The sequence below is a fragment of the Cadophora gregata genome (assembly GCF_030347475.1).
Source record: "Cadophora gregata isolate MNR1 chromosome Unknown scaffold_5, whole genome shotgun sequence".
Lineage (NCBI taxonomy): Eukaryota > Fungi > Ascomycota > Leotiomycetes > Helotiales > Ploettnerulaceae > Cadophora > Cadophora gregata.
In genome coordinates this window covers 712,478-729,937 of record NW_026695928.1, presented here as the reverse complement: position 1 = coordinate 729,937, position 17,460 = coordinate 712,478, and the positions used below count along the sequence as shown (strand labels likewise).

Genomic DNA, 17,460 nt, shown 5'->3' with positions numbered 1-17,460 from the left:
TTGTCATCAAAGAAAAAAATGTATCGCTTCGCATCCCAACGTCTCGTATCGTGTAGTATCCAACCCGCCCCGCCAGCGACGAAGAGCAGAGCAGAGCAGAGCAGAGCAGAGCAACGCAACGCAACGCAAAGCATGTAATCTATTTTCGAAGTATATGCGAGAACAACAAAAGGGCGGACACCAGCGAAGAATGCTTCGCAAAGACAAATCTCATACTGCCTGAAGCAAACACATCGAGCGACATGGCCAAACGACCCGCGGAGGAGAATGTAGACGGCAATGAAGCTTACCTCAAACGCCAGAAGATAACCTCCTCTGGTCGTTCAGGTCCTTTTGCGGGACCTCCCGTAGAGATTCGATCGGGGAAACATTTAAAACAAGTCCTTGCTTTTGATCAGGACAGCGGACGCTCAAGACATGGTACTTTTCCACACACCTCTAATACTAAAAATCAGTACTCTGCTGACCCCTTTAGCAATTCAATCTCTCAAAGTATTCCTGGACGGGTTTGCCAGCGCTGAGGGCGAAAATGGAGGGCGACTTGCCATCCTCAAAGACTTCCTTGAATTGCAGAAACCCTCGGATGAGGATGATACAGAGAATGTATTTTTGACCGACATTATGCAGGCTTGGAGTTGTGCCTGCCAATCGTCTGATGAGAACCTTCAATCTGCTGTTCCGGCAGTTCTTGCGCTGCTGTTGAAGACTATTTCTACCATCCTCGACTTGTCGGAATATGGGCTGCGACTAGGTCGTACGGTGCTACAATTGCGGCAGCGAGAGTTAGTTGCAAAAGGTTTGGAGGCACGCAAAAACAAAGACTTTGTGATCTCCCCAGTTCTGCGGTTGCTCAGGGAGATAGTGATTTTCAATGGAGGTGTCCTCGCGAAGCTAGTTTTTCTTGCCAGAGATCATACTTTCAGAAATCTATCACGAAACTTATCTTTAAGATATCTTGGCGATGGTGTTGAAGACCCCAGAAAGCCATCGGTTAGAACGAACTCTCTGCGGTTCTTGCTGTCATTGGTGAAGTTCATTCCAATCGAATGCAAGCGGGACCTTTTCAATCAACGAGATTTCCTGCCAGGGATCACCAGAGATATCAGAGACGATCCTCCATGCACAGTTCGCGATATTCTTGAAACGCTAAAAAGTTCAATACTTCTCGACGACGCCGTACCACGAGAAGCTAAGACAAAGGTTCTAAATGCTGGCTTCTTGGGACGAATTGCAACACTCTATTGGTATGACCAGGCTGAGGAAGGGTCAGCTCCGCTGAAGAAGTCCGTTCCCGATGTTGCTCATGAGTTTTTACTACTCGCCTGTACGTCACCAAACCTAGGTGTGTTAATATCCTCGTCAGGACTTTATCCCCGAGGTATTAATCCTGACGAAAGTCATGCCTTTTCTACCGAAGAATCGAATATATGCCTTGGTCTTGATAGCGTTGAATGGATGGACAAGTTCACCGAAAAGGTCTCTGTTCGAAACACGATTTTGTCAGAGTTCTCTCAGACATTGAGGCCATGGTCACACGCGAGGCAGAGCGATCTTTTGACTGCTATACTCAAATCTGCACCAGAATTGATTGCGGATTATTATTTCGGAAAGAAGGATTTTTCATTCGACCCCAAGCTTACGGCAACATGGATAGGCTATGCTTCTTTCATTTTCTCAACACTGCAGCTGCCGTTTCCACAGTATTTTGGGCATCAGGAACGCTATGCTAGGCTTCCACCTCCACCGTCGATTGTTCTAGAGAGTATACTTCCCCAACCTCTAACCCAAAAAGTCCTCACTCGATGTCTCAATCTTTCCAACAACAATTTGATTACGTTTTTCGCCATCAGAATACTCTGCGTGGCTCTCGGCAAACTACAAGATGCACTGAAATTGTATCGTGAAGCTGCGAATGGATCAGCTTCTTCAGTGTGGGCCAAATCAGCTGAGGTCTTAACAGATGAGTTTTGTCAAAGATGTCCTTCAATTAAAGACGTAATTATTGCATTCAGACGCTTGAAAAACTCTGATCTAATGCAAAAGGAGGCAGCAACAAAGCTGCTAGTTTTGTACTACGAGGTAGTCCCCCGCATTGCGCTTGATGCCAAATTTGGGGTCTCAGCTGCGCTTGCCGAAAATCTCAAAGCAATGGAAGCGTCTACTTTGAGCCTTGAAGATCGAGTTCTTAGGGCCATAGAGCTGGAACACCTGTTCCAGTTTGCACACTACTCTCCTGGAATGCGGTGGTTTACGAAAGGAGACGGACTATCAGTTTCTCCATTTATGGCTATGCTGAAACTCGCTGCAGAAGCGCCTTCCGATCTACCATTGCTTAAATTAAGAACTGTGCTTGGCTCTGTGGCCGAGGAGAATCAGATACTGCAAAGCCAGACCGTACACTCCGCTCTAGACAGTTTCGTTCTTGGACTGAAAAGCGTCCCGATCGGCGCGTGTTCATCGGCTGTGTACGAATTCCTGGATAATTGCATCTCACGATGTGCTGGCAAGCCAGTAAAATACATGTTTGCACTTGAAGAGGTGTGCGCATTTTCGACCGACGGAATGACCCCAGTAAGTCTGCTATCCTTAGCAATAGTCGAACAATGGCCCTTTTTGGTAAAATCAGCAAGCGAGCCAGAGCTTGACGAGGTAGCCCAATTCGTTGCCAGATACTTTGCGGCGTCTATGAGAATCAAAGAAAACAAACATGTCATCAAAGTTCTTGTCCAACGAATTTCCGCAGAAATGCCAGAAAACTCAACTGCGAGGGCAACCATTGAGCGGTCTTTAGAAATCGTGGATGAAGTAGTCATTACTGAGGAAAAAAATCAACCAGTTGAGGCCGAGAACAACTCAGAGAAGAAGGCTCTCATTGACACGGAAAGAGCAGAAGTCATTTCCAATATGAACGATTGTCCCGCAAACGCAGCTGAAGACCACAAGTCCTTGACAAAGTGGACGACAAAGGAGGTCGACGAGGTGATCAATGGTGGGAATGGTGCTGCACTTGTCATGCTACTTTCGTCCAACCATCTCAGTGTCCGCAAGGAAGCAACAACAAATATATCAAAATTCGCAGCTAAGTTGAAGGGATCAACACTGGGAGAAAAAGATCAGATCTGGTTGCTGCTATGTGAAGTGGTGGAGACGGCCAAGAAAACCATCAGCCACGACCCTTTGCCAACAGTCATATCAGCATTTGCATCCCACGCCATATCTGTTCTCAATGATCCGCTGCACGTTTTATACCCGAAGATCAATAAATTTCTCTCACAAGGACCGACATGGGATTTGGATAAGATTCCACTGATGCACAAGATTCTTGATCAACAGCCAAGTGTCGACGATTCGCATTCCTCGGAAATCAGCTGGTTGCTGAATTGCCTGCTCGTCGGCCTGAGTACAAGCGAAGACATGGGCTTGTACCGAAAGAGACTGGTATTTGAGAAACTGCTGTCAGTGTACAACAGCACCTATCTCGAAAAGGGCTTGCGAGATAAGATTCTTAGGATCTTCTTCAGAGCCACGACTATTGAAGGTGGCAGCACCACATTGGTGACCAGGTTCAGTGCAGTGACTTGGCTAGAGGCACAGGGAGCTCTTGGAGGAGGTTTGCCGCTGAACTTGCTGATGGAGAAGATAATGGAATGTAGTGACGAGAAGAGGGTGAAGAAGTGGAGCAAGGGCAGACGTAAGGTCATAGGTGACAAGCGAAAAGGAAGGAGCAGTATGTGATGTCAACTGTTTAGATACCCAAGTATAGAAGCTGTGGAAGTCAATGCACAACGAAATACAACCTCAAGAAATGGCGCCTAATTGTCGCGTTTGATGAGCAGGGAGCGCCTAGTGGTGTCTTGTCTTGGCCTTGGCACGGCGAGGGCACGGCACTTGGACCTTGAGCATCAGCACCTTCTGTTCTCCATCTCTATCTCCATCGACACAATCAAGACAGCCAACAATACCATTCAACGTGCCCTATCGAACGGTCTCCGCGGCCATTCACTGCTTAATACCATTCCCTTCCACCATTACAGCTGCCTGATACCCGTGCCGCATCAACTCCAGCTCTTGTCTTCACGTTGCACACACGACTTTGCGCCTTGCGCTCAGCCTGTCTCCACGACACGTTTAACGATCGCACGATATTCCCACAATCACCTTGAATACTGCACTTCGTCTCACCTTATACCTGACGTCGAATATCCTTGCACGGCCAGTTTCGCCTTCAACCTGATTCCATTCCACCGAACCCCTTCCTCGCACCTCTGCCTTATACTCCTCCTCTGGACAGGACTTTCAGCAAAAGACGAGGTTCAACCCAATTCGGCCCATGAGACATCGTAATCGTTCATACCTGATCAGCTGTCCAAAGCAACCACCATGGCGGTCAGATATACACCGGATGAGTTGAAGTTTCTACGAGACTCACCGTTGGTCGACAAGCCTCCAAACCTGCCCCCAGCAGATCAATGGATGGGGTAAGAACTATCAACTCTGCGCGGTGTACATAGCCCATATTGACTGTTCATAGACAACCTGCAGATGCTACTCGTAATCCGACTAAGCCAACTATCGACAGAGCAAAGAGTAATGACTCTAACCTACTTCTAGATCAGACGAGACGCCCTGTAACAGAGCGGCACATGTCACGTAACTCTGCCAGTACGCCGCCTAGCTCCCGAATCCCCAGCCTCGCGATGCTAACTGTGACCAGACCCCGAAGACATAATTCTCGGGCCACCCAAAAACCAGTTCTCTTCAGCTGCTCGCAATGCTGGTAAAACTTTTGATTCCTCAGAGCGATCTTCCTTCAGGGACACAGATTCAAGAGACCGATACAACTTCCGAAACAAGACTGGAGAAGGAGAGACTGAGCGAACGCGAGATACCCGAAACAACAATCTACGCCCAAAGCGTCCAGATGGCGAAGATAGCGATGGATGGAGCACGGTTAAACCCAGAAAGAGTTTTGGTACGGAGGGTGCCGAGAGATTCAATGGTCGCATGGGGGTGGACAGACACAGAGAGGATAGAAGATTCAAAGACAGGGAAGAACGTGAGGTAAAGGAGAAGCCAAGGGGCTTTGAGAGCTTCTCCAGGGACAAGGATATTGATCAAGACCAGGAGAAAGACGCTCGTAGGAATGGGACAGGACGTGGTCGAAACGAATCCTGGTTCAAGGCCAAGGATTCAACAGATGTGCCTCAGTCCGGAGCTAAAGAACGGAATAGTAATGGTGACAGATTTGTCGATCGAAATCGTGGATGGAGAGACCAGGAAAGAGACGATACTAGAGCAGAGCGCGGTGAGAGGAACGAGAGAAGCGAGAGAAATGATAGAGGGGGTGATAGAGGCGATCGTCGTTGGGATAGAGACCGAGACCAGCGCCAGGAACGCGAGCCTGCATGGTTCGATGAGCCAGTAGAAGATAAATCGTCAGCAAACCAGGTCCATACAGCAGACGACTTCCAGAAGTGGAAGGAACAGCAACGCTCTAGAGATCTTGGAAGTAAATCTGCTCAAATACACCTGGACGAAGCAAAGCCTGAGGAGCCGTCATTTTCTGGTCTGGACAAGCCGAAGGTAGAAACTCCTTTGGAGATGAATAACGGACCAGATAAATTCTTTGGACTGTGGTCAGCCTCAAAGGAAGGAACTACTCCAGATTCTAGCTTAGAGCCAAAGACAGATGGAGTGCCAAAAGCGAAGACTGTGGTAGGAAAGGCCTCCAGATTTACTTCTTTCTTTACACCCCAGGAGGACCCCCAACGACGTCAAACAGAGCCGCTACCAGCTCCGCCTCCCCAAATTCCGAGTGGACTTGCAGCCTTGTTCTCCAACCCCGGACCAAACGCCTCCAATGCAAACACTGGCCAGTCTGCTGTACAAGCAGAGAGAGAAGCTTTCCAGACCTTGCTCCAAAAGCTACAACTTCAGACCCCTAGCGGCTCTGGGTCGACTCCCCCTGTGGAACCTTCGATGCAAGCAAGGCCTCCCGCAACAGAGAAGCAACGCAGCAACCCAAATCCTACCCCGGAGACATATCAGCAATACCGTACTGACCGCCCGGAGGAGTCTCGACCAAATACTCGCAACTCTCAGCAGTCTATGCAGCAAGATGTATTGAATCAACGTCAAATGACCGGAAGCCAGCCAGTTGTACGACCAGAGCAAATGCTACAAGATCTTGTTGGTCAACGACACAGTGCCATAAGCCAGAATTCGCGACCGGACCAACCGCCAGCTCGCAATACAAATACCGAATTTCTCATGGGCCTTATGCAGAGTGCTAGGGCTGCACCAGAACCTCAGAGATCGGAGCAAATTCTTTTGAGAATGGCACCCAGGAATGTTGACCGTCAACTTCAGCAGCAAGCAATGGAGCGTGAACAAGACATGCAACGAGAGGCTGCTCAGCGGGAACGAGGTGCTTCTCAACGCCAGATTCGTCCACAAGCTCCTCCTGGATTCTATGCGGAGGACCCAGCTTTCCAACGAGGACCTACGCAGCATGAAAGACAGCCTGGCAACCCCCCGCAACCAACTCAAATTCTTCAACGCCCAGCACCACCAGGTCTTGAGATAGGTGGTTGGGAGCGTCAAAACCAAGTAGCCCAACAGCATCGCATTGCCCAAAACATAGCTCCACCACCTGGGCTTGCAAATGGACCTAATCGTGGAATGCCAATACCTCAAGGCATGTATCCACCAGGGTTTCCCATCGGCGCATTTCCTCCACCCGATGTTATGGCTGGACCTCCTCGCAATATGCAGATGCAACCACCGCCTGGGTTCTTCAATCCTCCCCCTCCAGGATTCATGCCGCCAGGTATGAGCGGATTCCAAGGTCCCGAGGGCATGGGCTTTGGCTCACCATTTGATGGACGAGGACCCCCACCTCCCCAAGGTGCCTTCCGAAGACAATAAATGCTAATGGATATTATGATGCGAACGTGTGCGCATGTAATTATATGGTATTGGAGAATTTGACAGGGGGAAATATCATGCCTAGCTAGGCCATCACTGAGAAATGCCTGTATCAGCGCAGCGCAATACCTGAATATCTTACTCCCATCGTGACAGAGTGACGTCGGCATACATTTGGATAGTATCTCGCCCGTCGCACAACCGCACAAACATTCCTCGCGTCTTTGGGTCCCTTGGATGTATGCTGTATGGTGTAGTTCTGTTCAGGAAATGTTAGGCTTTAGCCACGTGATCTACTAGACGTTGCATCAAGTTCCATTACGAATCGAGCTAGAAGTGTGTCTAGGTGGAGACTGGACCACACCTATTGTGTGTGCAGGCACAACTTGACCGACGGTGAACTTGACCAGGTTGCTTGATGTATGCAAATACAATCTCGTGGAGTCACTAACGTGAGGTAAGTGAGCTGCTAGCTGTGTAGCAGCTTAGAGTGTGACCTCACGGAATGGATAACTCAATTAGTTTTCCTTGACTTATATGCTGGGACTCGTGGATTGAGAGAGATGAACATTTCAACATGGGAGCTGTGAAATTCCTCTCATGTTCCCGGAGAAACGAAAAGTAGAAGAGCCTGGCCCCTAAGCCACCGTTCCAAACACACTTTCTACAGTGACCAAAGTTAGCACACGTGCCCTGTAGTACGCCCGGGCTCGCTGGGCAGAGAACCTCGAAAACCCCTAGCGCCTCGCTTCAGCACTGGGCCCTACAAAAGTGTGTTGACGGCAGCTGAGGGGATAAGGCGCAGGCGCAACACGGTTGAATTGCCCATCGCCATCTCTTCACGAAGCTGGATACGTACAAGCTAGGAGCTAGGTAGGTAAGCATCAAAGTGGAAACACATCTGCCAACGCCACACCCGTTCGTATCACAAGCGAGGTAGGTTCTACAGACATGCTCTCAATGCTCGAGGTAGAAAGTTTAGGTAGACACACAGGTAAAACTCGGTTTTGGTAGGAAAACAACACCTTACGATATTTACAGATAATCATCACCAGAAAACTGTTGGCAACACTGTACATGGATACACGTTCATCTAAGGACTTGGAGTGTTGTTTGTCGTTTGATTTTCAAGTGTACATATTCTGAATCTTGTGTGTGAAGGACCTGCTTCTTGATGTTTGGCCATCTTTCGCGAGAGGATGCTCTCACTTCTTGAAATCCTTCCTCAACGTGGGCCAGGCGTTGCGTTCAGGTACGGCGTTGCCATCGGCAGTCCATCCCCTTCTCATTGTCTATACAATAGCGGTTCTTCACTTCAAATTGCTATTTGCGCACACAGATCTCCATTTAAAACCCTTTCCCAGCAACACTCGAACCAATAACGTGACCTGGAACTTAAGAATCCATTCCCCAGTGGCCTTCCTCATGCACCGCCATGGTATCTGCCTGAGCTCCGATACAGCCCTTGGTGCATAAACCTGTAGCCGATAAAGTCCAACTTAATGATATGCACGCGCGCTCGCGTCCTGTTCACGAGTATGGCTGAGAGAATAGGTATTGCTGGCCCAAGTACAAAGCCGAGAGGTCCTGGCACTGGACAGCTTCATTGAGGGGAATAGCACCTTAAAGGCGAAGGCAGATTCCGCCCCACCGTGGAAGGGACACTTTCCTAGAATGATTATCATATGATAGTTACAAACTTTTATGACTGTTAAAAGACAGTCAATTAATAGTGATAAGAATGACTTAACAGTTGCGAGGTCGTTATTTTAGTAAACTGCCCTCCCCTGGTGGGGTAGAACCTGCTTTCCATTGTCCTTCAAGGTAGACTGTATGATCACCCTTTGTTGACCATTTCCGGGTAATAGGGGTTTTGATAGAAAAGCACAAGAGAGATAGGCACGAGGAAGTAGATAGCTGACAGCCGATCCTTGTAGGGTTTGACTTGCTTGAATGGGAAGGAGTGTGGGACTTGATCGGGGACCATTGTGCGAGGTCAAGTGTGATCAGTGCGGATCGCAATGTTGATGGATCTAGCTACTGAGTGACAGGCATGGGAGTTGTTGGGATCCATGGGTTCAGGTTGGATACATAGGGGCGAGGTTTGATGGGTTTAGGTGAAGGCGAAAGGTGAAGCAGTAGTGGTATAGGAGGATGGGCTTTTTGGATCTGGGTTACATTGACCAGACACTCTACCGGCAAACTGCGTCAAAGTATCAGTGATCTGTACACCTGGGCGATTCAACTGCACAGCTGGGAAGTTTAAGCGGCAATCCTGGCCAGACGCTGCATTTTACCAGCATTTTCATTGGAGTTCACTTACGGAGTTTTCATTGCTTCGTGGACACATGGTATATCCTCATTAATCCTCCGATTATACCTGAGATAATGCCTGAAGCCTCTCGCATATATGCCTAACTCCGATGACGCCTACACGGAAAAAATCACATCGCTCAACGCCGAACAATGCTTATGTGACGCGGGCTGCATGCATTTACTTCTTGCTACTGAAGAATCCTCGCTTCTTCTTCTCTCCGCCCTCTTCCTTGTGTTTGCTCTTTTTTTCCAACTTGCCCTTGCTAGGCGTCACATCGGGTCCGTTCGACCCATTCAAGGGAATCGGCCGTCCGGTCCCTGAATTCATGCTCATGGCAGCTAGTCCAGCGGTCGGTGGTTGTGGTGCGGTTCTATCGTAAGCATTGGTGTTACTGTACGAGGGGTTCTTTTGTGGAGGAGCCGGAGGCCCTGGATTTCTTGGCATTTGGCCAGGTCTCCCTGGACCACCAGGAAGGCCTATTACTCCTGGCCTACCTGACCCTGCTGGAATAGCTGCTGGTAGAGGATCATTTCGTACAAAGAGATGCGATGGGGCTTTGGGTTTTGGTCTGTCTACTGGCAAATCCAGTCTTCTCCGATCTTCACTCAAATCCCCAATCTGCCTCACATAGAGCGCTGGATTTACCATATGACTTGTAGCAAGAAAAATATCTTTGCCAGTTGTCCTCGAAACTTCATAGCATGCCCGAGACTCTGAATATGTGGCACCTCCAGCCATGAATACAATGATTCTCTGCCTATTTTCTACGGTTGACATGCGATTTCGAGCCCATGTTGGCTTTGCGCTTCTGAGAGATGCTTGAGATTGAGCTGCGAGTTCCTCGGAATTGTCAAGAGGCGGTCGAATGTATGGAAATGTTGTCTGGTCCAGGGTCCCTTTCGTGATCTCCTCGAGCATCAATTTTACAGCTGGCTCAAATCGTGAGAGGGCATACTCTTCATTTTGAGCAGTTGGCGCTGTTTTCCGAGGAAATAAAGGCTGTGTTGGAGGCCTTACTTCCCTGAGATTTGCTTTCGACGTGTGTGCGCCAATAAGGTCGAGGTTTGCAATGGCTTCAGCATCTTGGGGGGGAAGTGCTGCATGTGCCAGGAGCCGCTGGATATCATCTTGAATCATACCATCTCGATAGATAATATAAAGCATGACTAAGCGTAATCTGTCTGCTGATCCGATGTTTTCATCATCAAGCAGTCGTACAACCTGATCAGCTAGATTCTTCGGTTTACGGAAATCTTCATCTAGCCCGGTCGCTAGTGACTGTTCCACCGAAGCAATGTCTGGGAGTTTCCGGTGCTGGAATATGTTCATGCATTCCTGAGCCATGCTCAAATGCAATGAGTACGCCTCTTTCATTTCCTGGAATTGCGGTAACCCAGCTAGCATATCTTTGATTGCATTCAAACTGGTCGCATCTGCATCCGCATTCGTGAAATTGGGGTTCTCGTTGATGAACTTTTGGAAGTCGCCCATCAATTTTTCGATTGTGTCTTTCATGTGACTATGTCTGTTGTTGACCCAAATCCTATCCTTTTCGCCAATCTCCATATCCTTTTCTTCTTGTTGCGCTGTTCCCTCGTTAACGACTGTTTTGTAAAAGACCTTGTCTCCCTCTCTGATTGGCAATAGATCATGGGCCATAGCTTGGTATGTAAATTCGTGAATGAGAGGCGCCATAATGTCCATCGCCCTGTCTGTAATCACGAGAATGCCCTGTGGTCGCGAGGAAGGAGGCGGAAAGTTTTGATTGAATTTCGCATATGCATCGAGCTCGTCCTGAACAAATTTGGCCAAGTGGGTACAGAGAACGCTGGCTTCGTGATTTGGATTTCGAGGTCTGTAGAAGCGAACTTTCGGGTACTCTCCCAGTGAGACACAAATGCCAGTGATCTAAAAGCTCAGTTTGGATCCGAAACGAAGCTGAAGGCTTCTTACCTTTTGAGCAAGGGTTTGCATATGGTCCCGAACGAGACTATTGCACGCTGGGTGATAAAGAATGGGGAAACTCCAAGGATCTCGGAATGTGATCAGATGCGACTCCCGGGGAAAATAGTCAATTGAAAGAGTCTCGAAGCCTGCCATCTGCTCTTGTACCTGTCTCGAGACATCGAGACGCCGTCGCATCTGAGGATCGAGCAAAGCTGTCCAAACTAGAAAAGACTTTCTGTATCTCCTGCGTTCGAAGTCTGCTAGGAGGCAATCAACAATATGTGGTTGTGGCGACAGGAGGTATATGGCGTCCATGTCCGGGTTCATTTCCCTCTTGTCCTCGATCCTCTCAATATCTAGCCTGTTCTTAGCATACTGCCCATCTGCCCCTCGAAAACGCACATACTCGCAATATTCTCGTTGAGAATGTCATCTTCCTTGACGACATTGTCGATTATCTTCTTAGTAAATTCATCGATGACCAGCACCTTCCACTGCAGAGTTTATAAGTACGGATCTCAAAATCAAGGAGGCAGACCTACTTCTCCTCTAGTTATTGATTTAATGGTATCCAAGATGACTATTCGAGCGGTCAGTCGAGCCCATGGTGGGGGAGGCGTGGCTGCTCACTTTCTCGCTGTTCGTGAATAGCGGAGACCATCTTGGCTGTCCCACGATCCGACTTGGGAGATCTTCAGTCAGCTATGATCGCGAGGTGCAAGCTGTTGAATCCGAAGATTTACTGTGTTTTCGGCTCGAGGAAAAGCTGCCTGCTCCTGTGGTTGCGAGGACGTGGCCGTGTCAAGTCAAGTTGCGGGCCAAGGATTCCTGCTTGGCGGGGACGTTTCGTTCCAAGCTGCATCCAATGCTTGAAGCGCCACTTTTAGCGTCGGGCGGCAGGACTAGGGCGCATCGAGCGCCAACCTGGTGAACATCAGTAAACAAGCATATTATAATAAACTTTGTAGCAGAAACCATAAATGAAGAATACGAGGATTATGATAATGAATCACGTTCAGGACGTCCATATTTCAGTGAATATCTCACGCACAATCGTTCCGAGGACAGCTATAGTAAGGTTTCGATGAAACGAAAGATACCGCTGAAGCTTTGAAGTTATGTCTACATCAGGACTTTGATCAGCCCAGAGAAACTCTATACCGATGTGACATGTTGTGAATGTGTTTTTAGAGCACGAAATGAAGCACGGAATGGGCTAGGCGTGCTCCCGCAGCGGCATAAGGTGCTGTTTGGAAACTATAATATCCATAATCCACGCTACGTTCCTCTTTCCAAGTTCCCCACGCAAAGATATGGTACTCAACAGTCGTCCCTTGGAAGGTGGGCACCTGGTAATACACGATCAACAACGTGACCCGATCAGTATGCCGCATTTGGCTGTTGGTGATTTCTGGATTTGCTAACCACCTGCATGTCAACCACCGCCGAGATATCTTTCAACGTCATCGTTTCTGTAGAACATCTCTCGTAACCTCTCGGCCTTCTTCTTGTCTTGTTCGTACATTTTTCTAACTCTTCCGGCATCCATTTTCTGGATCTTTTCTTTCTTTGGCCTGTCCGCTTGCTTGGGCAAGACCACTCCAATACCCATCTTGTCCTCTTTTGGTTTGGTCTTGACAGGAAATTGTATGCCTTGTCCTTGAGCACCTAAACCACACCGAGCGTCTGGATCCCAGCCATAAGCAGACAGATATGTGAGACCCTTACGGTTTCGGTCGAGATGTGATGGCGGATGGGAGTGTGTTACGCATACTTGGTGCGCGAGAGAGGCTTCATGGGGTCGTTGCTTGGAATCGTGTTCTGCGTCCTGAATTCGGGTTGGTTGCGTAGCTGCTTCTGCAAGGGGGAAGCTGCAGATCTCGCACATCTGAGTTTCATCGCTGTCTCTTGAAGGCAGATTCTCATGGCTGTTTGAAGCTTCCGGTTGAGGAGAGAGTGTTTTCTGTTCGCGTGGCAGGACTAGTTTAAGATAGAGATCGCTGACTGCCTGTCCTGAGTAATTGCTCAGCGATGGGGTGGTGGATGCTATGGATGATGGCACGAACTTCACTCTTTGTCGTTTGATACCAGCTCCAAAGGCACGCTGGTCCTGGAGCGGGATTTCGTAGCTGTCGTCGTCAGACATTAATGCGTTGGGGACTGTGGCGAAGGAGACACCACGAGCAGGCTGGAGAGGCTAGTCCCGCGGAAGCTAAATATTTAAGCTTAAATTCTGCCACCGCCTATGATCCAAATTCAATCCCTTCTTCTTTCCCATAGGGGCATCTTGACGTGTGTCGGGGCCAATGATACAACCTGTCAATTCGTGACAATGGCGATACATATGATTGCAGATCTATTCTGGAAGATAGTTCCTAATATTAACAATATAGGGAGCATTCTCAAAGTTGTCGCTACACTTCTCATCATTGGGGTGGTCAAATGGTATTCCATGGGGGCATCCAATACTTCAGAACGGCAAATGCACGGCAAAGTGGTTATGATAACAGGAGGGACGTCTGGGATAGGAGCTGCTACAGCTCTTGCTCTGGCAGAGAGAGGCGCACAGATCATACTTTTGGTTCATCAGTCGCCCAAGGACATCTTTCTTGTCGACTACATCGAAGATTTGCGAGAGAAGAGTGGGAACGAAATGATATACGCAGAGCAAGTTGACTTATCTTCCTTGTATAGCATTCGACAATTTGCGACAAAATGGATCGACAACGCCCCACCTCGAAGACTCGATATGATCATTCTATGCGCAGCGACGTTGACACCGCCAGGAAACTCTCGAATATTGACGGAGGAAGGACTCGAAGAGACTTGGGTAGTCAATTACCTTGCGAATTATCATCTGCTCAGCATACTTAGTCCAGCTATACGAGCTCAACCTCCAGATCGAGATGTTCGGATTATCTTCGCCAACTGTTCTTCGTACATCAGATCACCTCCTGTTGACGATGGAAGCATTGCTATGAAGAAGAAGGAGTGGTCGCCGGCGCTGTCATATGCGAGAAGCAAGCTGGCGCTTACGATATTCGGGCACGCATTTCAAAAGCATTTAGATGCATATAAACGGCCCGATGGCTCTCCGACGAATGCACGAGTTATCTTTGTCGATCCCGGGTACTCGCGGACTCCTGGCATGCGAAGGTGGTTCACACGAGGAACTTTATGGGGATTGGGTGTATATCTTATTCTGTGGCAGAACGTTTGGCTGTTACTCAAGAGCTCAGAGGGAGGATCTCAAAGTTTCTTGTACGCTGCTATGGACGCGACACTTGGTCGAGGAGCAGGTGGAAAGATGATCAAAGAGTGCCAGGAGTTGAAATTTGCGAGGAGTGATGTGAAGGACGAGAAAGTGGCAAAGAAATTGTGGGAGGGCAGCGAAATGCTGATTGAGAGAGTTGAAAGGGAGGAGGCTGTCAGGAGGGCACTGGAGAAACAGGAAGTGGAAAAGGCCAATAGTGGACAAAAATCTCGAGGAGGCCCCGCGGAACCTCCTGAAGACGCAGCAAGCGGCCCTGATACGAAGAAATCGAAATCCAGGAGGCAGAGGAAAGTGCCCAAATGATCAACCATGCACATCGTATGTTTCGCATACATACCCATAAAGTTATTCTTGAATTTGAGATATAGTGAAGTCCAAGACAGATTACATGCCGGAGTAAGATCAACATCATCAAACCTTTTCGTCTGCCGACGGAAGGTTCGGACGGTGCCTTAATGATGGGAGTGCAGAATATTATCTCACACTCCATAGCCAAATACCAAATCAAACAATGGGCAAGCCAAAGAACCAGCATGCCCAGCACTAGCTACAACCATCTGCAGCAGACTTGGTGCAGGTGTTCCCATGCTCGCTATTCAATTGCACCTTTTTCTGTTAGTTACTGTTTCTTGACTATTGACTCGAAGTTTTCTATGCCTAGATGCATAGGGATATTCTGAGACCGAGCCTGTGTTTGGTGGATCGTACTCCTCTACGACCCGCGAAAGTTCGCCAGGTTTCATCTTGTCAATGTACTGTTGTCAATCTCACCTATGCTCGAGTGTGACTGCTTTTGAGGTCGTCTGTAGCATGGCCAGTCGTCATATGATGGCTTTCTTCTCCAACATTCCGATAAAGGATTCAATGGTCAAAAGCATGTACCCTTTTCTATAGTTCATATTCCACTCCTAATGGTCTGCATACACACATATCTCTAAATCTACCGCATTTCTCTTGCTCCACAAGGCACCTCATCACAGTGTATTAACACGACTTGCCTAATCCCGATGGACCGCATCGTCGGGACTCTCCCAAACGCCGATGAAGTCACATCTGCACTCCTCATACTCTCCCGCACCTTACAATATCTCCACATCAAACACGGCATCATAGACTTGCCCGCCATCTTCGTACATGCAATGTCGTTCTGCTTCCCCTGCCTCCTCCTCTGCAACATAACAGTCTCGATACAACATTCTTCCAAGATCTCCGCATCAGAACTTCCCAGTACTCTCAGACAAATAGTATGCCTCAGAGTATCTTGTGTAACGGTGGAACGGTGGACCGGTGTTAGCTACCCAAAATTGATCATCAAGCGGCACAAAGGCCACACGCGTGGTGACATACACGGGGACTTCAAGATCGTGGATCACTGGATGGTTTTGGGGAAAAGCGAGGCGTTTAACTTTCGACTGGAAGGGAATGATACGATGCCGCTTGTGTGTGTGTAACTCCAGTTTATTGTCCTTTCTAGCTAGCTCTCGCTACTATGTAAGACAGTCTATTACTCTTAAATGCGACTTTACGGTAAACAGGTTTATAGCCTTTCCTCCCTTATTATAGTGTGCTATCCTCGTATATCGATAAGATTAATCCTTATTTAAGTATACTTTCCGATAGATATATTACTCGTAGTTTATACTCTATAACTAAGGAAAACTATAAAAACCTTAGCTAGTTAATCCTTATACTTAGTAACTACGCTCTCCTAAGGAGAGGACTCTCTTAAAACTATAACACGTATAACTTTTCCAGAGAGTCTATAATACCTCTAACTATTTAATTCGTATAACTCTCTTTAACTTAATAGGTCACTTATTATAATAGCACGGTTTAGCGTTAGCTAGCACGTGAGCGAAATAACCACGGATCAGGTGATAACCTCTCTATTAGCGCGAATATTAAGCTAAGGAGCCCTTAATTCCGTGGAGAGCGCTTAAGCCTATATAGATAAATTCCCCGGGCTATTCCCGATTAGGACTAATTATATTTAATATAAAACTTAATATAAACTCCTATAGTAGCATAAAGCTATTTCCCTTTACATATAACTAAGTGGGTAACTGTTAGTAAACCCCTTCAGAGTTAACTGAGCTCCACCGAGTCTTACCGAGCTTTACCGAGCTCTAGACTCTTCCTAATCAGGTATAGTAAAGAAGTGGTTACTACTACCTTTACACTTATACTCCTTTAATTTCTTCCGAAGAATATAAACGAACCTCTCTTATGTAAAGGTAGTGGTAACTACTTCTTTACTATACCCGATTAGGAAGAGTCTAGAGCTCGGTAAAGCTCGGTAAGACTCGGTAGAGCTCAGTTAACTCTGAAGGGGTTTACTAACAGTTACCCACTTAGTTATACGCAAAGGGAAATAGCTCTACGCTACTATAGGAGTTTACGTCAAGTTTTACGTCAAGTGTAATTAGGCTTAATCGGGAATAGCCCGGGGAATTTGTCTATATAGGCTCGAGCGCCCTCCACGGAATCGAGGGCTCCTCAGCTTAATATTCGCGCTAATAGAGAGGTTATCACCTGATCCGTGGTTATTTCGCTCACGTGCTAGCTAACGCTAAACCGTGCTATTACATCTTAATTGATACAAATAAGGCGAAGAAATACGCTTATTACACGAGCTATTAGTAGAAGAACTAAAAGTAACTCCTTATTACGCGACTATATCCGGGAACCCTCCTCTGAGTCCTGCCTTTCCTCCCCTCTTACTATGACTATAAGATAGAACCTATTCTTATCCCTCCTTATTATAGCCTTATTCTAAGGTCGACCTTTTATAAAGCGCTCTTTAGAGGTTATTATTTCTTAACATCGTAGTTATTAATCAGTTAGTATATTATATATAAGAGAATAATAGGTCGTTCGAGGGTTATGAAAAAATTTCAGTGCTAAGGCTCTTCTAATCTTCCTACAATTGCCTCGAATTTAACTTAATCTTAGCTCTCCAAACAGTACAGAACTAGCTGTACAGTTGAAGGTTCGT

The 17,460-nt window shown here is 47.5% G+C and overlaps 5 protein-coding genes across 5 annotated transcripts; 3 read left to right on the top strand and 2 right to left on the bottom strand.

The window, feature by feature from the left end:
* Nucleotides 1-49: 49 nt before the first annotated feature.
* On the top strand, nt 50-5,467 carry ONS95_011033 (uncharacterized protein). Its single transcript, XM_058504627.1, has 4 exons — nt 50-420; nt 476-4,478; nt 4,532-4,662; nt 4,715-5,467. The coding sequence occupies exons 1-2, from the start codon at nt 243-245 to the stop codon at nt 3,733-3,735; spliced, it is 3,438 nt and encodes a 1,145-aa protein (XP_058359183.1). The 5' UTR covers nt 50-242; the 3' UTR covers nt 3,736-4,478; nt 4,532-4,662; nt 4,715-5,467.
* ONS95_011032 (uncharacterized protein) lies at nt 4,381-6,927 on the top strand (the record flags this gene model as incomplete). The annotated part of the gene is made up of 3 exons (XM_058504626.1): nt 4,381-4,478; nt 4,532-4,662; nt 4,715-6,927. 3 exons carry the CDS (start codon nt 4,381-4,383, stop codon nt 6,925-6,927), a joined length of 2,442 nt encoding a protein of 813 aa, XP_058359182.1.
* Nucleotides 6,928-9,421: 2,494 nt separating this feature from the next.
* On the bottom strand, nt 9,422-11,852 carry SEC1 (vacuolar sorting protein VPS33/slp1; the record flags this gene model as incomplete). Its single annotated transcript, XM_058504625.1, has 5 exons — nt 9,422-11,152; nt 11,198-11,547; nt 11,598-11,685; nt 11,734-11,771; nt 11,822-11,852. The coding sequence occupies 5 exons, from the start codon at nt 11,850-11,852 to the stop codon at nt 9,422-9,424; spliced, it is 2,238 nt and encodes a 745-aa protein (XP_058359181.1).
* A 774-nt stretch (nt 11,853-12,626) lies between these two features.
* On the bottom strand, nt 12,627-13,337 carry ONS95_011030 (uncharacterized protein; the record flags this gene model as incomplete). The annotated part of the gene is made up of 1 exon (XM_058504624.1): nt 12,627-13,337. The coding sequence occupies one exon, from the start codon at nt 13,335-13,337 to the stop codon at nt 12,627-12,629; it is 711 nt and encodes a 236-aa protein (XP_058359180.1).
* A 139-nt stretch (nt 13,338-13,476) lies between these two features.
* Nucleotides 13,477-16,000, top strand: ONS95_011029 (uncharacterized protein). The gene is made up of 2 exons (XM_058504623.1): nt 13,477-14,783; nt 14,839-16,000. Exon 1 carries the CDS (start codon nt 13,524-13,526, stop codon nt 14,766-14,768), a length of 1,245 nt encoding a protein of 414 aa, XP_058359179.1. The 5' UTR covers nt 13,477-13,523; the 3' UTR covers nt 14,769-14,783; nt 14,839-16,000.
* The last annotated feature ends 1,460 nt before the right edge of the window (nt 16,001-17,460 follow it).

Bases quoted from the DNA above. Each gene is read 5' to 3' on its own strand.
- ONS95_011033 (XM_058504627.1), top strand. From the start codon at position 243: ATGGCCAAACGACCCGCGGAGGAGAATGTAGACGGCAATGAAGCTTAC. The intron at 421-475 runs GTACTTTTCCAC...TGACCCCTTTAG, and splicing joins CAGCGGACGCTCAAGACATG to CAATTCAATCTCTCAAAGTA.
- ONS95_011029 (XM_058504623.1), top strand. From the start codon at position 13,524: ATGGCGATACATATGATTGCAGATCTATTCTGGAAGATAGTTCCTAAT.